Raw genomic sequence first — 20232 nt, forward strand, 5'->3', positions numbered from 1 at the left:
CCTGTTCAATGCTACCTTCAAATCCACACACTCAATGCAATCCTGTTTCCCAATCCACAATCCTCTCCAGTCTTTATACTGTCTGAGAGATTATGTGTGTACATAAAGTACAGCACGCAATTCAAATGGTTGTGTAAAACCAAAGTTCAAACCAAAAAATTTAACTATATTCCTTGTTTAATTGCACAGTAAATATATCAGCCTGTGGTGAACAGATAAGGTCCAATCCACTTGGAATTTGATGGTGTATAGGGAACCTCAAACTTCTTATTTTTTACACTTAATATTAGCTGTCTTAAGTTTCGACAGATAAAACACAATTTCCACATCAGTTCTTATTTACTTGACTCTCAGAGACCTTTATTGTCTTACAAATACAGAATCTGGCTTCTCAACCCTCAACATGCATACGCATGTGTTTCCCCGCTAAGAGAAACAAGAAAGGCAAATGGCAATCAGCACTTACATAGTGAAAGGGAGTGTCATTAGACACTGATCCTAAGTCCTCTATCCTCTACCCTATCCCAAAAAATCATCCACATCAACAATCTTTCAGTACTGGGGGCTACTGAGGGATCAGCTGCTGTACTTGTACATGTAGGGACAACGAGAGTGCAGGCCCTGACAACAGTGGTCCCGCAGACAGTGGTGGTGATCCCATGGCCTTTGTATACAGTATATAAAAACAAAAGAGAAAAAATAGGAACAGAGAAATAGGGTGAGGTGAAGAAGAGATGGGGGGGGCAGTAGTTTGAATCAAGAATGAGCATACACGGAGGAAAAAAAAGGGACGGCCATTTTCATTGTTGACAGGGAAACATAGAGAGGGCGTTGTAGAAGTGTAGTTGGGATCCAGGGGAAAGAGAAGAGGTCAAGGAGAGCAGTAGCAGTGGATGAGAAGTCAGGTTACCGTCCAGGACAGAGTAGAACCGAAACAAAAAGAGACAGAAATTCTGTGAAACTCAAGAGTAGAGATGGATTTGAAAGAGATGCGCTAAGAGGGAAAAATAAAGCAGAGAAATTAAACACCTAAAGCAGCAACCCACACTTAGCTGGCAAGACAGAGAGAACAAAGGGGGTTGGTAGGGAATGGATAAAACTTAACATGTTTCTAATAAGGCAATCAAGTTATCCACAATTAGAAGAAACCTTTAAAATTGAATAAAATAATATGAAAGTAATCGCTCATTTTCAGAAGGTTGGATCATTCTGTTTGCAATTCCAAAACATCCTGCCCATCACAGCGGAATCAGCACCTTCATCGGTGCCCTGTTTTTCCTCGCAACTTGGTCTTATGCGAGTGTGTGCCAAAAGTGGAGCGGAATCAATGGAGAGTCAACAATGGCCCCCAATTATCCCCCCCACACACTGTCTGTCTGTCTAAGATACATACTCGGCCGACTTCCAGAAGTGACCAGGGTGGGACAGTCTGCGGTTGAGCTTGGGAAGCTTCTCTAGCATGTCTGTCAGCTGGGTGAAAGTGGGTCGCTCGACCGAATGGAACGACCAGCAGGCCGTCAGTATCTCCTGGAGGGGTGAGGATTTAAATAATTTATGGATTATGTTTAGTTGTGTTGATCATTTGTTAGTACTAACCCATTCTATCAGTCTGTTAAAAAGCACAAACTTTACATTTGGAGCAGTAAAGTATACATTTATAATAGACTGATGTGTGACCTCACCGTGACTTCCTTGCCCAAGCTAACTTCGGATAGGACCTTCTTGATACCCTGGCCACTGCCCACCAGCCATATGGTGGCTTCTGCTGGGTGGTTTTTGATTGGCCAGTCTCCGGCCTGCAGCTCGTACCAAATAGTGCTTAGGATTGACATTTCTCTAGTTAGCTTTACATTATCATGGATTGCACTGAGGAATACAGTATTGGTGGGGTATAGTAAGAGGAGGATTGGGTTGCAAAACCCTCGATGTTTAGCAGGAGAGAGTAAGTGTGTCTTAAAGTACCTGAAAGCATAGACATCAGCAGCGTTGGAAAAAGGAAGCTGGTCCTCATGGTTGCCTGGGCCCATCCTGCGAACAATCTCTGGGGCAAGGTAACATATCCACCCGTGAGGTAGCTTTAGCTTGTCCTCTCGCCTGGAAACGTGTGCACAAGCACACACACAAAGGAACAAGTACAAAAAACACTTACAAACTTAAACTGGGACGTATGGATGCATTCCTTTGTTATTTAAACAACCTTAAAAAACTCACCTTCCTTCTTGAACTACTCCTGACATTCCAAAAAGGCCAAAGTCTGTGATGACCACTTTGTTTGAGTCATAGAAAACATTCTTAGACTTGAGGTCCTTATGGACAATGCCTTTGGCATGAAGATAACCCATTCCCTGTGAAGAGGATTGGTGATCAGGTCTATGAACTATAATAAGAGATGTGTAATAGCACTATATATAGTATTGGTAACATACCTTCACAATTTCCTGAGCAATTTGCCTGGTCTTGTGGATGTCCAATTTGTGCTTGGAGTCCCTCACCACAGAGAATAACGTTCGACCTTTACAGAAACTGAAAAGTAAAGTTATTTTTTATGAGATTAGATATTTCAATGAGAATAATATGCAAGCAATAGATAGAATGGGTTAAGTATTGTATATAAAACTGGTAATTAGTAGAAAATTACTTTTAATATACATTAACACTATGAATACATATTTATAAACACAAATAAATAACATTCCCCCCAAAAAAGGGGCCTTTTGGAGGTGTCAATGGCAATGCCCATCAGGTGACCAACCTGGTGATGATGGCGAGGTGCGGCGGGTGCATGCAGGCGCCCATGAAGAGAACAACATTCTCATGGCGTGTCTGTCGGTAGTTCATCACCTCCTTCTTGAACAGCTTGAGGTGGCCCTGGTTGGTACCATCAATCTCCAGCAGGCGGATGGCAACCTCACCATGCCAACGACCCTTATGTACTTTCCCCCAACGGCCCTGAGGGAATGGGACAAACCAATACGTTGTTTTCTTGAAATGCAAGTTCCAAATATATTAAATGCGTTGTTGCTTCATGTTGCCAAACTTGGTTCTCTTTGTGACACACTTAATATGAAGTATACGGTCAGTTACTGGAAGTAGTCAGTTACGTTTAAGTTGGGTTTGGGGTGTTTGCATCCTTTCTAGTACAATTTTATATTATTACATGGCTCTACAAGTGGCATTTCTCTTTACCTAAGCCTGGAAAGCCAGATCCCACTTAAACCAAAACGAATGTACTATGCTGCCCTAAAGCCACACCCCCTCTATGTTGTCGGCGACGATGCCATCATTGACGTTTACCTTGCCGATGAGCTCGCCCAGTACTAGCTGTTCATAGGGGATGTCCCATTCCTGCAGGTAGACACTAGTCTGACTGGCTTTACGGGTGATTGGTCCCCTCCAGTGTCCCCCACCCCCAGGGCCCCCTGAGTTGGGCAGATCCTCCAGTTCATCCCCGTTGCACTCTTCATCCGACTGCCTCTCCTCTCTTCCCTCTCTGTCCCCTGTGGTATTCTCCTCTCCAGGGTACTCTTCCTCCTCTGCCTCTGTCTCCTGTAAAGATATCTCGTCTTTATTACCAAGGAATACGTCTTTGTCCTTACTGCTGAATAAAATGTTTCTGTGCAAATGTTTCTGTGCTAGTCATAGTTGCACGGGTACGCAGCACATTTGTCTCATGACATTTGGGGAAAGAATATCTCTAAGAAATTCCTTGGATGAAAGGGATCAAGCAACATGACACAGTTACAGTAGATATAAAATCATGTAATGTAGTAATCAAACTCTGTCAATCAACTGTCTACAATTGTACGTTCAAAGTAAGGACTGGCACTTCAGCACAAGTTCAAGTTCCCCATATGATTGTTTTATTCTTTCATTTTGCACAGCCAAGACAAGTTCCTATCCAATCGGATGGCATCAGACATTAGACTGAATCCCAATACAGAACAAAAGACATTTTGTTTCTCTCACCTGCTACCTTTTATTCCAGTCAGTAATGTTATGCTACTTACCACTCCAGTCTTTACTCCAAGATTCTGCTGCTCAGTCACAGCCAGCTGGGTTTCTCTGCCAAAAGGAACATTTCTGTGATAATCAGTGATCCCCTACCCTTCGTCCAACCTTGGCACTAGACTTGTGTCAACATACTATTTCAAGTACTTTTATTTACTTTTCTATGCATGATTACTATTTTCAGGTACAATTGAACAGTATTTTTCCAAACCTCATTCTAGGAGCAGTAAATTAGACAAGAAAGTATTTCAAACATACAAAGCCTGAAATTCGCAGTTGACTTTTACAGAGTTTTTGTACATCACTAAACGTCACTTAAAGTCTCTTACCCAGTTTCATGGTATTTCTCAGGGTGATTTCCACCAGGATTAGAGAAAGTAGGCACATCTGTTGATAATAAAGATGATCAGAATGAAACAAACATTTGAACAAACGATAAAAACATAGTGATGTGACGTGAGCACAAGTTCTGCACAACCATTGAGTATCATAGCCAATCGTGTCAACTTGTTTGTGTGCTTAACTTATTAAGTGTGCCAATAAATTATTAAGTTATTGGCATACCATCAGTTATTTATATACACTATCAATTTTGTAAGCATACAGCCACAACAATGTCCAAGTTGACACCAATCCTGCTATTACATGTAATACAAACATGCAATTGCAATAGAGCAGTTATATTAACCCTTGTGTTATCTTCGGGTCATTCTGACCCATCAGTCATTGTGACCCACCGTCGTATTGCGACAACTTTACCGCATACAAAAACAAAGTGAAGCATTTTATTTAACCTTTGGGCTGTCTCAGACCCCCCACATTGCAAAGGTTAAAAGAAAATTATTTTTATTTGTTTATATATTGGGTAAAATTGGGTAAACACAACAATGATTCGTTATGAACCTTTGGGTCATGTGACCTGAAGGCATCACAAGGGTTAAGTGCATTTTAACAGAAAAATGCTTCACTTCCATCCACATCCACCAGAGGGAGGAACAGGGTGTGCACACAAACACACAGACGCAGACACGAGAGATTTGTTAACTCACCAGGAAAAATAAACTGTTGTATAGGCAGTGAATAACAGGCAGCTAAAGGAACATATGGAAAATGATTGGAGCAAAATGAAGAAGAAAGAAGGAAACTGGATACTGTGTTAGAACAGCAACAAGCAGTTAAGGAAATATCAGTAGGATATACACCACCAAGCCGCAGTACATCATTTTTTGGGGGGAAGGTCATTTTGTTATTAGTTTAATTGAATAATTTGTATAGGATATCACTGGTTGATTAGCCCTCTGAATTAGTAATTAAAAAGATAGGGAGTGGCTGCTGCCTTGAGGTGCCAGTGAGGGCTGAAAGGCCTGAGGCCTGACCTGGGAAGTTGAAGCGGCTGTCTCGAGGACCCTGGGGTGAAGGGTTGGGAGGTGGCGTGGCGCCGATGCTGGGGGGGTTGCTCTGTTGGAAGGGGGCTGGTGAGGAGGGCGTGGACGAGGTGGTGGACGAGGGGTTACTGCTGGAGTCTATCGGATTCTGCAGGGAAGGGTAGTCCTGGAAGACAGGAGAGATTTCAACATGCAGATACAAAGACTAACATGCAATCGTAAATACACACAACAGGGATATGGGACACAGATGGTAGTATAAAAACACACAAAATCTCCTTGAACCATTGAGATGACAGTATTTTCATTTAAATGCATATAATGTTGCAGTAATGTTGCTGTTGAGTCAACAGAAAACCCCTTGTGAGACCTTACCTTTTTGGTTATTGCTTTAGGTAATGTCCCAAACATAATGGGCAGCTCTGCATTGCGGTCTATTTTATTATTGATGTCTGAAGGTACAGATTCTGCTCTGCGTATTGGCACTGCAATATATATAACAAACACAATATTATTGCACTAGTAGATACATGTATTTATGTGGATATCTGTTCAAAATACATTTCAGTTTCACTTTGCAGTCAAGACCAATGAAAATGTGAAAATGATTTGAATGTCCAGGCCCAATATATACCTTAGATTAGATACGACATTAGGTATAGTGTCACCTGGGATGGTAGGGACTTACCTTGCACAAAGGATATCCTGCATGATACTGCTTCTTTGGTACACTTGTTGTGGCATTTTAACCTAAGAGAAGAGTTGCACATGTTACACACACAGCCGATAAAAGATTCAGTTACTGAAACCTACCCTCCTGAACCTGGAGATTTATTATAAGACTCTTACTTGCAGTGTTTGCACTTGACTCCAAACATCATACTCTTGTGACACACCTGACAAGTCTGAGAAAGCCAGGATTTTGTTGAAAACCTTAAAGTGTAGAAGAGGTTGTTTCATTATTTTGAATATTTGTTTAATCCACAAATGACATCTACGATCGACAAAATTGAAAGCAGAAGGAATTCTTTCAATTTAAGAAAACTAAACTGTTCCTGTCCCTCTACACTGTCACTCTCAATAAAGCAAATATATTCTCGTAAAAAGATTTAAACAAACATCCACATTTCCAGTAAAAGAACATTTCTCTGAATGGTTTGCGTAATTGAAATTCCTGGATTTTCCAGGCGCCGTTCTTCCTAAACCAGTGGAAGAATTTTTGTCAGGTCTGTGCCAAGATATAATACAGAGATCACATCCCAGAATGGATTTGGTAGATTCTCTTCATGTAGCTTATTAAAACAATGGGATAACAGTGTGAGGAAAGCTCCTTTATGACCAAATGAACATAAGGTGAGAAAGGAGAAATAAGGCATACCAGGACTGACCTGTGAGTTACAGCTAGGCCAATATCTCTCATCTGTGGAGAACTTCGGTTTATTGCCAAGTTATCTAGAAAGGAATGAGAGAAAGACAAAGGTGTTGTGTGACAAAGAGAGAGAGACCTATATCAGATGTACTATCAGACACAACATCTTTCTATCTGACACACTATATAGGGTGGTAGCATGCCATTTGCAATGAGGGGCCAGTAGCCTGACTTACTCTCCAGGAGAGTTGGGGTGCCCGGGAGTGTGTAGGGGGCAGTGGCAGGACCGGGCGTGCGTGCTGACAGCAGGGGCGAGCGTGTGGTGGGTTCCTCACACCCGTTCCCACTGTTGTTGATCTGCACGTTCAGAAGCAACTTGTTCTTTTTACCCCCCCTGTGAAACAGAGAGGAGGTCAGGTCGTTCCAGTGTTGTTGTCTGATGTGGTGCCCATATAAAAGTGAGCACTGATACGTGGATGGGGGATGACATGGAGCGGGGAGGGACTTAGTAAATTGACAGTATGCCTACTACTTCATACTACATTACACTACTGACATGCAAAAAGGACATTTAAAAACTCCTCTGAAGTTCAGTCTTATCCAAAGTTTATTCCAAGACAATTTTAACGTGTCCCAAAAAAACGAAAGGTTTAACCTATTAAAAAGGAGGACATCAATGTTTACAACTAAATACCCACTTTCTGGGAGTGGGCTCCTCGATTCGGTTGGCCAGCTGGGACTCTTGACTCTTGCTTCGCGTCAGTGAAATATTGGGCAGGAGCTGCAGCAGTTTCCGGGACGAGGGCGGTGTGGTTCGGGGGAGCTTGTTACGGCTCTTAGTGGTCGGGGTGGCAGGCGGGGTGGCCAAGATGTGCGCTGAAGGAGTGAAAGCATCCATCGTGTCCTCTGTGCAAATGTAGGGCACCTGGTGGTCTGAACAGGGCACAATGGATACAGAAACGGAGCGGCCGTGGGTGGGGCTGTGGGTGCTGTGGGTGCTGTGGAGGAGGCCAGGGCTCTGGGGGTGACGGAGGTCCACAGAGCGTGACCGGAGGTCCTGTGGAGGCGAGGTGGCACTGTCACACAGAGGAGGTTCTAGGATGCAGGAACCCTCGCTATGGTCACCGCCTGCAGGAGTGTAATGATGAAGCGGTGAGTAAGGAAGCAGGTGCAGGTGAAAACTTATGATCAAATAACAAAACCATGAACGAAACAATACAAAATGGTGAACATGACAGTAACCGAGCGTAATAACAACTAAAGACATAACATAATAAACAGATATATACAGAGGAGGAAGGAAAGGAAAGGAGTCCAAGAGTGCTTGATGATTGACAAGACCGGTGGTTAAAAGTCAGGTGACCTTGTATGCCGTAGGGGAGGAGCAGGAAAAGACATGACAGCCAGGATAAAAATACCACATTTTGGGATGAATAGAATACATTATGTATTCTACTCTACATTAGGTACACATAATAATGAAAAATGACAGACATGTATCAATGTAAGAAATAACATGACGCAAACATTGTATCATTCGGTTATAATGAAGTCAGCACGAGTAACACACTTTGCCTCACAAACAAGCTACTGCGTACTCACCTATGTCAGTGGCGCTCTTTAGGCAGGAGAGGGCAGCAGTGAGGCGGGAGCACTCTTCAGAGTTGGAGCCGAGTCTTCTCATTGTGTCCCCCACTTGAGAACTGGACATCTGCAGCAAAGCATCCAGGGACAACTTTGCTGGTAAAGCCTGAAAAAGCCCAAATATAGGGAGAGAGCAAGAGGCAGAAGAAGAAATGGGGTCAGAATGAGGGAAAGATACAAGTCGGAGAAAGAGTGCGGAACATTTTTTTTAAGCACACAAGGGTAGGGAAGATTGATTGATGGGAGTGACAGAACAAAGGAATAACATATAAAGATTTGTTAAGAGTTATGAGTGTGTGTGTCTCACAGTCAGATTTATAAAGCATAATAAAGAGATATGTTGAGGTATGTTGATGGGACAAAAATCTGTGTCAACCATGTCATTTCAGTAAAGACACTGTGGTTGGGCATACTATTCAATAAAAAAGCCACTAATAAGCCTAAATAAAAGAGGCACTAGTAGAAACCAAATTAAGGCAGAACTTGGAAGGCCAAAAATAACAGGCAGCCAAGGATCAGACAACACTTTCCTACTGCTGCAGCAATGTCAAAATATTTCACAGCAGAGATAGATAGACATACTTGAGCTTATTTTATGAGTCAAACAACTGAAGAAAACATAATTGGCTGGTGAGATAAGATTCAATTGATCCTATACAAGAGTCCTAAGGTGTAGTTTTGGTTGGATACACAGGAAGTTGAAAGATATATAATGTGTATGTAACATATCTCTGTTTAGTGCTTTGAACATGGTTCAAAGTATGTTCCATTCTTCAACTCGACACCAATGCATTTATGCATGCCTGACTGGTGAATCCTGGAATATATTGGCAAACCGTAAAAAGCTTTTGCCAGTGGACCATCCGCCCCCGTTTTACCGGAATGCATTCTCTCAGCCCTGTGTCTCCCAGGCGACCGCCCCCAAGCTCAATGGACCGTGCTAAAAAGAACAGAAGTGTTTTTTTGTGGGGGGCAGCTTAATCGCCTGGCAACCGAGCAGTTTCCCTATTGTCTCCATGGTAAATAAATGGATAGGGTGAGATGATATGCACAAAAGAGTGTATGACATGGTGACTGGCATAGAGTGTGACATGAGGAGAAAAAAAGCTTGTGGTCCATGTCAACTGCTAAAGATGCTACTTCTATGTGATGGAACCATAGAAAAAAACCACAATGAAAAACTATTCAATTCAAAAGCATAGTTGAGATAAAAACCTATTGACACAAAGTATCAGTACTGGACCTAAAACAAATGCGTATGAGATTGAAAGTTCAACTACAGAATATAAATAAATCAAAGAAGGACAAACAACTGCAACCAAAAAGAGGCCTCTTCTAGCTAAACATACCGGCTATAAATAATGTGAAATAAAGTTTTGTGGGTTTTGCTTGACGTGTTAATTACAGGGTTCATCCTAGGTGTGTCCACACCATGTCTCTTGCTGTTCATGAGAAGAAAACAGATCCCATTAGCAAGGGTTACGGTTAAAAGCAATATCTTACCATAACTTTGGTAAATCAGAAAATAGAGTAGATTACAAACAAAACACTACATTGTATGTGGTGAATTATGGTTTGTGAAAAGTTTCAAAGGAAAGGGAATTAAAATGAACATCACAACCATAACTCAACCAATGCAAAAATCTGGTGTTTTGTGTTTTGTAGTATAGTAGACCAACATAGCTACAGTGCTGTGACAAGTGTACTAGCCTGCTGTAGCTGTGTGCTAAAATAAACATTGTTTGTGCATCAATCTCAAAGTGCATCAACAATCTAGCTAGCTAGTCAGCAGAGATCAAGTTTGCTAACCAACTAGGCCTAGTTCATCCAGCTAACAGATTACTAGATAACTAGCTGGCAGTAACCCTACCATATAATTCAAGGGCCTAACTCACTGAAAGAACTATCTCTGGAAAAATAGCTATTTTAGCTAAAGACAAATTAGACAACTGGCAACCTCTGTAATTCTGCAGAAACTGTCTATCGAAGTTAGCTGACAAGTTGATGAGGTATCCACAGCTATAAATTCATTAGAGTTTGCGTGTCATTCTTAAAAACGCTAGTGTCTTCATATTTCAATCGTTCCATCGGTTCACTTGCTTCTTTAATACGACTCATTATTATATGGCAACGACAGTACGAGCGTTGTGATTGGCTAATGGGTAGTCATGCCCATAGACATAATGTCTATGGTCATGCCAGCCACGTATTGACCTAATCGCCGGTCTGCGGTCTGATACGGATTATTATTGCCCTCCTCTGACGTCATCTGCGGTCTGATACGGATACTAGACGAAGAATAGACTCTTTGAATCACTTGTGTCGTTATTTTGTGTTGGAATTAAAGCCATTTTAGCAGAACCGTGTTGTCCGCTTTCTATCAAAAGTAATTGGTTGCTATAGGCAACACCTGAAACACACCGTGAGAAGACTTGAGAGCTAGCTAAAATTAGCCTACCATTTATTTTCATTTACAAAATGAAAAGAGCTAAAAATGCCATATAAAACAATCTCGACCTTACTAACCTCGACCGTTCGGTTTTCAGGCCTCAGTTTGATATTTCCCGGCATGACTTCACTATCGGTTAGTGATAAGTTAACGCTAGTATTTACAACATTTCAAACTCCAACTTCAATCTCTCAACATGGGACTAGTGGGCGTGGCGGCAGACAGACGTTCTATGTTAAAGGCCGACAAGTTATTTTTGCCCTTTTGTTTCAATTTACAAAAATAAACTAACCCAGCGCTGTAGTCAGATAGTGTGGCCCCGAGGACACCACCCAGGAAAGTGCCTGCTTGGTGTAGGGCTGTATTGGAGACCTGAATGATACAGGCCTTACAGTATTATGTGGGAATGTAGAATAAACAACTCAAAAGTGGGCCTAGCCTCCTTGTAGTGATGATTTACTGAGCATGTAACAAAAGCTTTGAAGTAAAGGTTAAAGGACAGACGTGTGGTCGTAAAAGGAACATGCTTCAGCCTGGGCTTCATTGAGTGCCCACTTAATACAGAGGAGGCACGGAGATCAAAGAGAGGGTGGAGTGGGTGGCAGCTACTGTACGCAGTCATGGAGCAAGAGAGAGAAAGAGAGAAAGAAAGAGGTAGAAAGAAAGAGGTAGAAAGAGAGAGTCCAAGAATCAGACAGCCTCTGCGCCACACACACACACACACACACACACACACACACACGTGTGTCGTAAAAGAAGAGCATATGAGCAATTACCCCACATTTGTTGTGCCTGTAAGCACACACAGAGTCATTTTTATGAAAGCGTCAACAAATATGTGTTTTCTGTGTATATTGTGTGTTTGAGCTACTCTGTGTGGGTGTGTGTGTGAGTGTGAGAGAGAGACAGGGTGGGTCATTATGCTGTGTGTGGCAGGCCAGGACCATAAACTGACTGTGTTTGAAAGGCTGACACATACCAATACCTGGCCAGTGTCTGGGCATGCCTTGTGTTTAGTGTTGACATAACCAGAAGGATGATATAAGATGATGACTGACTATGTAATAGAGAGAGAGATAGAGAGGAAGGGAGGGGTAGAGAGAACGACAGATCATTACCCATACATCAAGGAAAGTCTCTTTCTGTAAATCAACATGACCATAAGGGCTGGAGTTCATACTAACATTGAGAGCCGGGACACTCCTGAACATCCACACATCTAAACACTGAAGCTACACATGACAAAGCATACTATGCAACCACACACACACAGAGAGAGAGACTTATTTAGAGGACAGAAAATACAACAATGACAAATACACATGTTAAAACTCAAAGACAACAGATTACCATCAATGTGTCTCTACTGAGACGCTACAGTATATTTTTGTGTACAAGCCCTCAAAGCTACACAACGTCTATCAAGCTGAACACTGCGGAAACAAATCGCTCAACAGCTGGAGAGTAACAAAGACAATCTGTCAAAACACAAACAAACATCTAGTGAACACAATTTAGACCAAGTTACAATTGTAGCCTCATTCTACGTACCATATTGTTGATATTGAATCAGTTTTATCGTTGCTCTTTCTCATGCCCCAGAGAGGGTTACGAAACCAAACACTTCAAACTCCTGTCATATTGTGTGAACAACTGAGAAGTCTTGCCTTGCGCACACTCCCAGTTTTTCCCCTCCCTCTCTACCTCTCTTTACCTCTGCCCCTCCTTCTTTCCAACAAGTTCGATAGCCAGCAAGCCAGTCTGTCTGCTTGCCTGTCTATTCTCTCTCTCTCTCTCTCTCTCTGTCTTCCTGCTGGCATTCTAATTGAATGCATCAACAACTGTTCGTCACTGGTCGTCACTGCAACCCCACAGCCCCCACCAGCCCCTCTAACCTTCTCCCACATTACGCCAGGGTAGGACCAAAACAAAATAGCTGTAGGAAATGAACAGAATAGCCCATAAAACAGAAAATAGAAGGTTAATCTGCTGGTTGGTGGACACCAAGCACATTTAAAACAGCTTAAACAGTTAATATTACAGACTTTACATAGGCCAATATAATTGAATGATATAGCTCAACCTCAGGGTTAAAGTTACGGCTGGTGGTACTCAAGGGTTAACTACGTATCTTGTACTGTCAGCAATCTTAAGTATAGGCAACCCCATTCAAACTATCATGAAACAGAAACTGCAGCAGTCTCTCTCAGTACATATTCTACAGAAAGTTGAGAGCAGTGCCATGAGAATCATGTGTCTAATCAGTCTTTTACCACCTTGAGATAATGGCCGTGCTTCCTCTGCAGCACTGCATTTTTTCCAGCCTTTACTGCCTAACTGTTCTAGAGGTGACTTGCCACACAAGACTAGACACAAAAAGAAGAGAAAGGGGGGAAAAGAGGCTGGGAAAGGGAGGAGAGAAAATGGGAGGGGTACATATTCCACAAGGGCACAGGAAACCGTTTTTTGGGGGGGCCTTTGTAATGTTCCTTTTTTCCAACAACTCCCACACTTCCAGGAAAGGGAAGGCTTGCCGCAACTGACCTAAGATTTCACTTGCCACTGAGTGTTGTTGTTAGGCATATCTTTTACTGCAGATAAACATTAGGCATTTAATTAGCCAAAATTATCAAACACGTATAAAATAACAGTTTTTAAAGTATAGTACAGTATTACATACATGTATTTGACCCAGATAGGGGCACAGATGGCTCAGACCATGGGTCATCTGTGTTTGTGTGTGTGTGTGTGTGTGTGTGTGGGGGGGGGTTACAGGGCCACCATCCATGCTCTCGCCCATAGGAGAATTTTCATTGCTCATCTCGGCCTCTTCATACATTTTCCAAAACTGTCCAGTCATGCAAATGTGTCTGAGAGGCACGCCTGATCCCAGCTCTCTGGCCGGAGGGGAATTCCTTTCCGCCTTCTGTGTAAACAGTAATCCCTCCCTACACACCTCGCTGATTCAAACTCGCACTTACACAGACAAACATTCACACACACACAGTCAAACACACAGACAAAGACACACATACCCCCAATTCACTATGCAGGCACACTCACATGAATATACTGTCCTTGCATATGCGTTCATGCACGCACAGGGAATTTATAACGACAGAGCGGTCTAAATGTGTCCTCTCTCGGCTCATCTGACTTCAAAAGGTGCTTAACAGAAAATGTCAGCAGTTACTTGCCAGTGCCACCTATTATAGTGTGCAACTCTGGCCAATACTTTCTGCCCTCTGAGTCACATAATGGATGGGGCCATGGCTAATGAATGCCCATGTTGCCAGGACACAGGCCCGTAAAAATTATCACAGAGTGAATAAAGAATTGTGAATCACAAAGCTTTACTGTTCTGGAGTGTAATGATCCACTAAAAAGCCAACTAATCAATTAAGTCTTCAAAGGTTTTTAATACATATTTAGGAGTAAAATGTGGTCTATTCTCAAATTATAATAAATGTAATAAGTTGATGTTCTGGAAATCCACACACAAAGCCAGGAATGCAGGTGCCCACAGTGCATACAACAGGCGTGTCAAAGTTGCCTGGAATTTGGTCAACTACATCATAATTCTGTTGAGCAGAGTTTGAAGTGATCAGTCATCCAAGAAGGGCCGATATGAACAAAACAATTCAACAGCAAGGCACAGAAGCTAAATTGCATTATAAAAGCAAACATGCAGTAAAGTCTTATGCAAACAGGAACAATGTTTCTGATCAGACACAACATTGGCCTACCTAAGTACACTGGACAGAAAACCATGTGCTGGTCTCTATTGCTCCTGTTACACATGCTAGCCTTTGTCTGCTTTGTAGTTCAAACTTACAGCCAAGTGAATCCAACTTTCTTTTGTGCTGTCCTATTATGAGTGTGTCCAGTCTGGTCCGCTGCTAAGCATGTGTACTCCTGCTCTCCCAGCAGCATGTGTTTCTCTGTGTGTGTGTGTGTGTGTGTGTGTGTGTGTGTGTTGGTGGTATGTGGGAAGGCAGGAGTGGGTGTTTAAAAATAGCATGCTGGGTAAAGACAGTAAGGAGGCACAGCAGCTGACTTGGCACATTCTGGAGCCTCAGAACCAGTTTGGGTTGACTGCTCATCACAAAATGTGTGTGTGTGGGGTATAACACTTTGACTTTTAAATTAATCTATGTAAGTAAATAGTGAAACCTACAGTAACAGCAGTCAAGTTATACCTGTCGCTCACCTGTCACTATGGTTTGATAACAGAAATAGTATTGAGGAAGAGTGGCTGGGAAGGGGGTTGCATAGCTTGTCTCTCAAATGGCTGTGGTGAAAGGGTAATGTGTTGCGTTTCCAAAATACTTAAAAATAAACTTGGAGAAGTCGGTTGCTTTTGATGTGTTGCTTAAATTCTTACATACCTTCTTCTATTGTCCATTCTTCCCACAACACCTCCAACAACTACCCTTCTTGGTAAAACTTTCTCACAATCCCTCTTCCTCTCTTGGCTGACCTTAAACATTTGAATCCCCTGTATTTGTAAACAGGGCTTGGCAGAGCGAGTTTAACTGGTCCCAATGTGGCTGACACAGTAGAATGAGTGTTCTTATGTGGCAGTACAGTTCATAATGACACAGTAACACAAATGAAGAGGATATTAATCCTATTCCGGCATGTTGCCAGCTCCTTTTGGGTGTGTATGCATAATTAGCAGAGTTGCCAAGCTCAGGACGTTAACCTGAGTCTTTGGAGGCTCACAACATGTTGCCAACACCTGTGACAAATGATATGCATGTATTCAGCCTTGGGTCCTGTTCCATTTGCGCTTCATTGCTTATACATTTGAATACAAAATGTACAACTTCAAAATTGGATCTCTGGTACAGGCCACTAAAACAAACACACATAAAACACACACATACACTCACCTGTATGAGCTCAGGTCTGAGGTTAATGGTGTGGAGCCAATCCACTAGACGAGGGTAGCTTTCCAGAGCCAGCGTCCTCTCCATCTCAGGCACTACGTGTTTGCACTGCAGTTGTTTACAGATGTAGTTCTTCAACTTTACCTACAGGGGGCACAAACAATGATGAGAAACTAGGAATTTTACTATGGTGTCTTGGCGAAAGCATTTTAATGTCACATATCAAAACAGAGTACAAACACAATATCAAAACAAGGTTCTGACTGAGTAGAGTCAGATATTATTATTTTTTGCAACAATGACTTGAAGGAAGAGATGCAAGGGGGTGTGAGAGGAAGAGAGCAGCATTACCATTCAAGACTATTTGAGTTAGTCATGATTTTGCAATAGCATTGTTGATTGTTGTAATGCAGAAACAATTATCACTGCATAAGATGTCTGTAAACCTAACTGACACTGCATGGATACGTGTTTTGCCAAGTGCCTTGCTCAAGGGGACAACAACCCCTTGTGACACTCATGGTCTCAGTCAGATCCCACCATTTATCTTGAATCAGGTTTGTGTCAACTAGGGCTCTGCTACCAACAGTCAGTTTCGATTTCTTACCATTTCAAGTATATTCAGCTTTAAGTTATGTAAATTAAGGCAAAGGTGCGACACATACAGAGCATCAGGAAATCCCCTAGTGAACTATGGGTTAGGGTGGCTTGAAGTCAAATGGAAAAAAAGAGTGAGAAAGTAGAAAAAGCCTATGAATAAAGGCCTTAAACTACTGTAAGAGACTGAAAATTGACAGTACCATAATGGTAAATATGTATTCTTTTTATGACACATGTCTAATGTACAGCCATTATAAACATTAAGACAGCACACAACAACAACAAAAAAGATTTCCATCGAAATGTGCACAGATGTAGGTTTACAGCAGCAACAGTGACATATCTAAAAAGGTAGAATGGATGACTGAAAAGGGTCATAAAAGGGTTGTTTAAAGGTTCAAACAGGAAGCTGTGGGAGAACCATTTCCTGAGGTCAATATCAGGCAACCCTTTCACAATATAGTTTGTCTTGAGGGAACTTGTAAACTGTGCTCTGAACAAAAAAACGCAGCTACACACAAACAGAGTGGTTGTACTATTTGCAAGTTGGGGAAACATAGCTGGACACACGGAATGGTCTGGATTTACAGGCACAGCGTGTACCACATCTCAACTACCAGGCACCGTGAACAATAATATCTCCATTTCAATCGTGCATTGTACAATGCAGCAATAGCGTCATTTTGTCATTTCAGACCTTACATTTGCATGTTTCTGCTGCTTAAGAAATGTTACACACGTTGGAGACTGGTGCTGTAAGGCTCTTCTTTTCCTGCATAATGACTTAAGAGATAGTGGGGCTGTAATTATAGACTCAGAGGGTGGCTCCTGTGGCCAATATAAACACAATACAGACCGTCTATATCAGCAAACCAACGGAACCCGATTCCCCAGCCTTTGAGCTCAGGTCCGACTACCTGACAGGCCTTTTGTGGGATACAGGGATGTGGGAGAAAAGAGAGATGGAGAGAGATACAAGTCTGTCATAGGCTGTCATCTCTTTCTTTTGTTCTTATCCATGTTGATTGATGGCTCTACCAACCCAGAGAATAGTTCTCCCCCCTCCCGCTCATCCTCCTCTCCCTTCTATTCCTCCCTCTTTCTCTCTGGCCCTCGCCTCTCTGTCTCTCACTCTGCTGGTCTACTTTCTTGCTCAACAGGCCACACTGAGAATGCGTGGGTGGGAGACAAGCTAAATTTAGAAGCTCCGTCAGACTAGTACTCAACAAGAGCTCCACACTCTTTCCAGCTCACCCATCAGCAAGGCAGCGATGCCAGCAATTATAACTCATCCGTAGACCACAGGGATCTCTGGAATACTTTGAATAATGTCAGCCTTGTGTGAGGCCTGGCAGTGAGGCCACCTTGCCAAATTTGTATTTGTTGACAACCACTTCTATGAATACAGATCATGAGACAATTATAGTTGGCACTTAGCATCCCTAAGAACAACATTTAAATTAATTTTCCATAAGATTGAACATACAGATCAAAACAATGCCAGGCCATCATTTTAAATATAAATATTTAGGGAATGGGTTTGTGACTTCGCAGACTTAGGTGAACTAACAAATTAAAAATAATATATTATTATTGGAGTTTTTCAATTGGACCAAACACTGGTGATTTAGTAACAAATTTGATATGAGAAGAACTAATTAGGAAACCATGTCGCCAGATGTGAAGATAAAATGCATTAAATTGTGTACAACAATAGCCCAAAAAGGGCCAAAAGCAAGATCCAAGTCCAACGAGAGCCAAATATCATCAAGATCCAACTTACTGGAGGTTGCAATTAATGTTTTAATAGCTCTTGTTTTCTAAATAGTGTCACAATGAAATAGGAGGAAGAAGAGATTTGAGAGAAGGACATCTGCTCAGGGGTTACAGTTTATTTTCAGACACTCCCCTTCATCCCACGTGATTGTCTGTTTTGCAGTTTTAAGTAAAGTTTTCCAAGAAAGTTGTCTCCTCTTCCAATATTTTTCTTTCATGCTTTCATGCAAAATGACTAAATGTAAATGCTATACATTGTAACACACACGAGGTGTTGTAGTTCAGTGTTGTCAGCTGTCTAGACTAGAAGATGCTTTTATGCAAGATCCTAAAGCAGGTAGAACTTTCCGTGTCCAATACTACAAGGCACCAGATGCCTCGATCAAATGTCAGTTTACATTGATACACTACTAACGAGGTTGTTATCATTATTAGTTTTTTGTTGCTGGCAGGTCGCATTTAAGGGAGACACCTAGCGGAAAGTGTGTATTTTGGTGTTGGCATGCGTGCTGTCTCCCTAGTACCCTGTGACAGCCTGTAAAGACAAATCTCCTTGGATATTTGTTAGGCTACAATATGCATTTCTTTATTAAGAGTGAGCCAGTATACTGGCAGATGCAACATTTTGTCCTACCAGTGCTTACTGCGCTTGCGCATATCAAGGTATAGCCCTACAGTTTTGCGCTCCAGTGGGAAATCTGACAAGGTGGATTAAGTTAGTAATACTGGTTGTATTGGCTATTGCAATTTAACTTGTGAACCTTATTTATAGTTTAGTTAACATTTAGTTCATTCTAGCCCATTTCGACAGCGACATGCATTATTTCGACACAGGTGCAACGAGCTGACAATGGACAGGAAGTTAAATAAAGAAGCAATATGTACGCTTAAACTGATATTGGTAAACAAGCTAAAAATAGTATTCAAAAGTGCATATACGTTTTTCAAAGTTAGCTGCTAACTTTCTGCGGTGGGTATAGGCTACAATGATGTAATATAGCTACCTACCTCTAAAGTGCGTATCTCGTGCTGGGTGAGGTCATTAGAAGCAGCGCATTTTGTCCTTAATCCTTGGAGGCTGGAGATGGAGATTTCAATAATACTTTGTATAAGTTTGCATTGGTCAAGAGCTACATCTGCATGTACTGTTTCATTTGAGACTTCACTACATTTAACCATCCTGCTATTGTCACTTGGCAGTGGCACACTATCCATTCCTCGGCATCGACGCATGCAGTTTGAAAGGTTTGCTTTGAATTGAAAAAATTCAGAAGATAGAAATAAATCTAAGAATTAGAGAAAAAATTCAATGCGTCGGCTAGACGCGGTAAACAGAGTCAGATATTTTTTAGACACACGAGTTCTTCGATGGGATATCAGTTTGACAGATGGGTGTCATGCCGATGGCAAACATCTTTGGGTTCCGTGTTTCTCCCTGCCCTATAGAATCACTGGTTTCTCCACCACGTTCGTTTCGTCCAGAGCCATAGAAAAAGAGTTGCGACACGCTTTGATCTCGCCGACACGTGATCACGTGGTTCATGTAGCTCGCTGTAGTTCCAGTGAAGCTGGCCAACGGAAGTCACTTTCTCAGGAAAATGATGAATGAAACAGGCTCAGTTAAATAAATCCGATATTCTGGCTATCTTCAGCAGACTCGTATCTACAAAAGGCAGTCCTCACTGACGTGTTTGGTGTAGAATGGAGTGAAATACAACATTGTGAACACTCACTGCCAGTGAAACACAGGAAAAAAGCTAGAGCTTTTTTTGTCACGTAGTTCCGGTAGCTTGCTGTAGTTAAACAAAACTCCCACTCCTGTCAACCTGTTTGAATGGTTTTCGGCGGGACAGACAGCAGCACCATCTCGATTCACGGACATTTTCGGTATATTAACACAATGTCAATTGGTTACTGGTGTGTTGTATCATGTATGTCTGATACTTTATTAACATGTATGTATTACATGAACGTATAATACATAACGCAATATTGTGAAGCAGAGCTAGAAATGGCTATGCTAGCTACCATACTGTACCAACTGTACTGTACCGTACATACCAAACAGTAGCCTAATGAGGACTATATTGTTCCACTTAACGTTTAACC

The 20232-nt window shown here is 41.9% G+C and overlaps 1 protein-coding gene across 4 annotated transcripts; it reads right to left on the reverse strand.

Moving 5' to 3' along the window:
• Positions 1 to 332: 332 nt before the first annotated feature.
• LOC136951297 (kinase suppressor of Ras 1-like) lies at positions 333 to 19529 on the reverse strand. 4 transcript variants are annotated; one of them, XM_067245639.1, is made up of 21 exons: positions 19132 to 19529; positions 15751 to 15891; positions 8365 to 8512; positions 7461 to 7890; positions 6999 to 7156; positions 6782 to 6845; positions 6243 to 6326; positions 6082 to 6143; positions 5769 to 5878; positions 5385 to 5559; positions 5058 to 5099; positions 4338 to 4395; positions 4008 to 4062; positions 3295 to 3546; positions 2753 to 2949; positions 2427 to 2523; positions 2212 to 2345; positions 1963 to 2094; positions 1683 to 1818; positions 1394 to 1527; positions 333 to 664 (listed from the first exon to the last, which is right to left on the reverse strand). In XM_067245639.1, exons 1-21 carry the CDS (start codon positions 19354 to 19356, stop codon positions 577 to 579), a joined length of 2922 nt encoding a protein of 973 aa, XP_067101740.1. In that variant the 5' UTR covers positions 19357 to 19529; the 3' UTR covers positions 333 to 576. The 4 variants fall into 4 exon arrangements, with proteins under 4 accessions (XP_067101740.1, XP_067101741.1, XP_067101743.1 ...); XM_067245640.1 differs by lacking the exon at positions 5058 to 5099; XM_067245642.1 differs by lacking the exons at positions 15751 to 15891; positions 19132 to 19529 and adding an exon at positions 14691 to 14741.
• Positions 19530 to 20232: the final 703 nt, after the last annotated feature.

Source organism: Osmerus mordax, chromosome 11 (genome assembly GCF_038355195.1).
Source record: "Osmerus mordax isolate fOsmMor3 chromosome 11, fOsmMor3.pri, whole genome shotgun sequence".
Classification (NCBI taxonomy): Eukaryota; Metazoa; Chordata; class Actinopteri; order Osmeriformes; family Osmeridae; genus Osmerus; species Osmerus mordax.

Bases quoted from the DNA above. Each gene is read 5' to 3' on its own strand.
- LOC136951297 (XM_067245639.1), bottom strand. From the start codon at position 19,356: ATGCGTCGATGCCGAGGAATGGATAGTGTGCCACTGCCAAGTGACAAT. The intron at 6,327-6,781 runs GTCAGTCCTGGT...CTACACTTTAAG, and splicing joins GGCCTAGCTGTAACTCACAG to GTTTTCAACAAAATCCTGGC. The intron at 3,547-4,007 runs GTAAGTAGCATA...ATATCTTTACAG, and splicing joins TTGGAGTAAAGACTGGAGTG to GAGACAGAGGCAGAGGAGGA.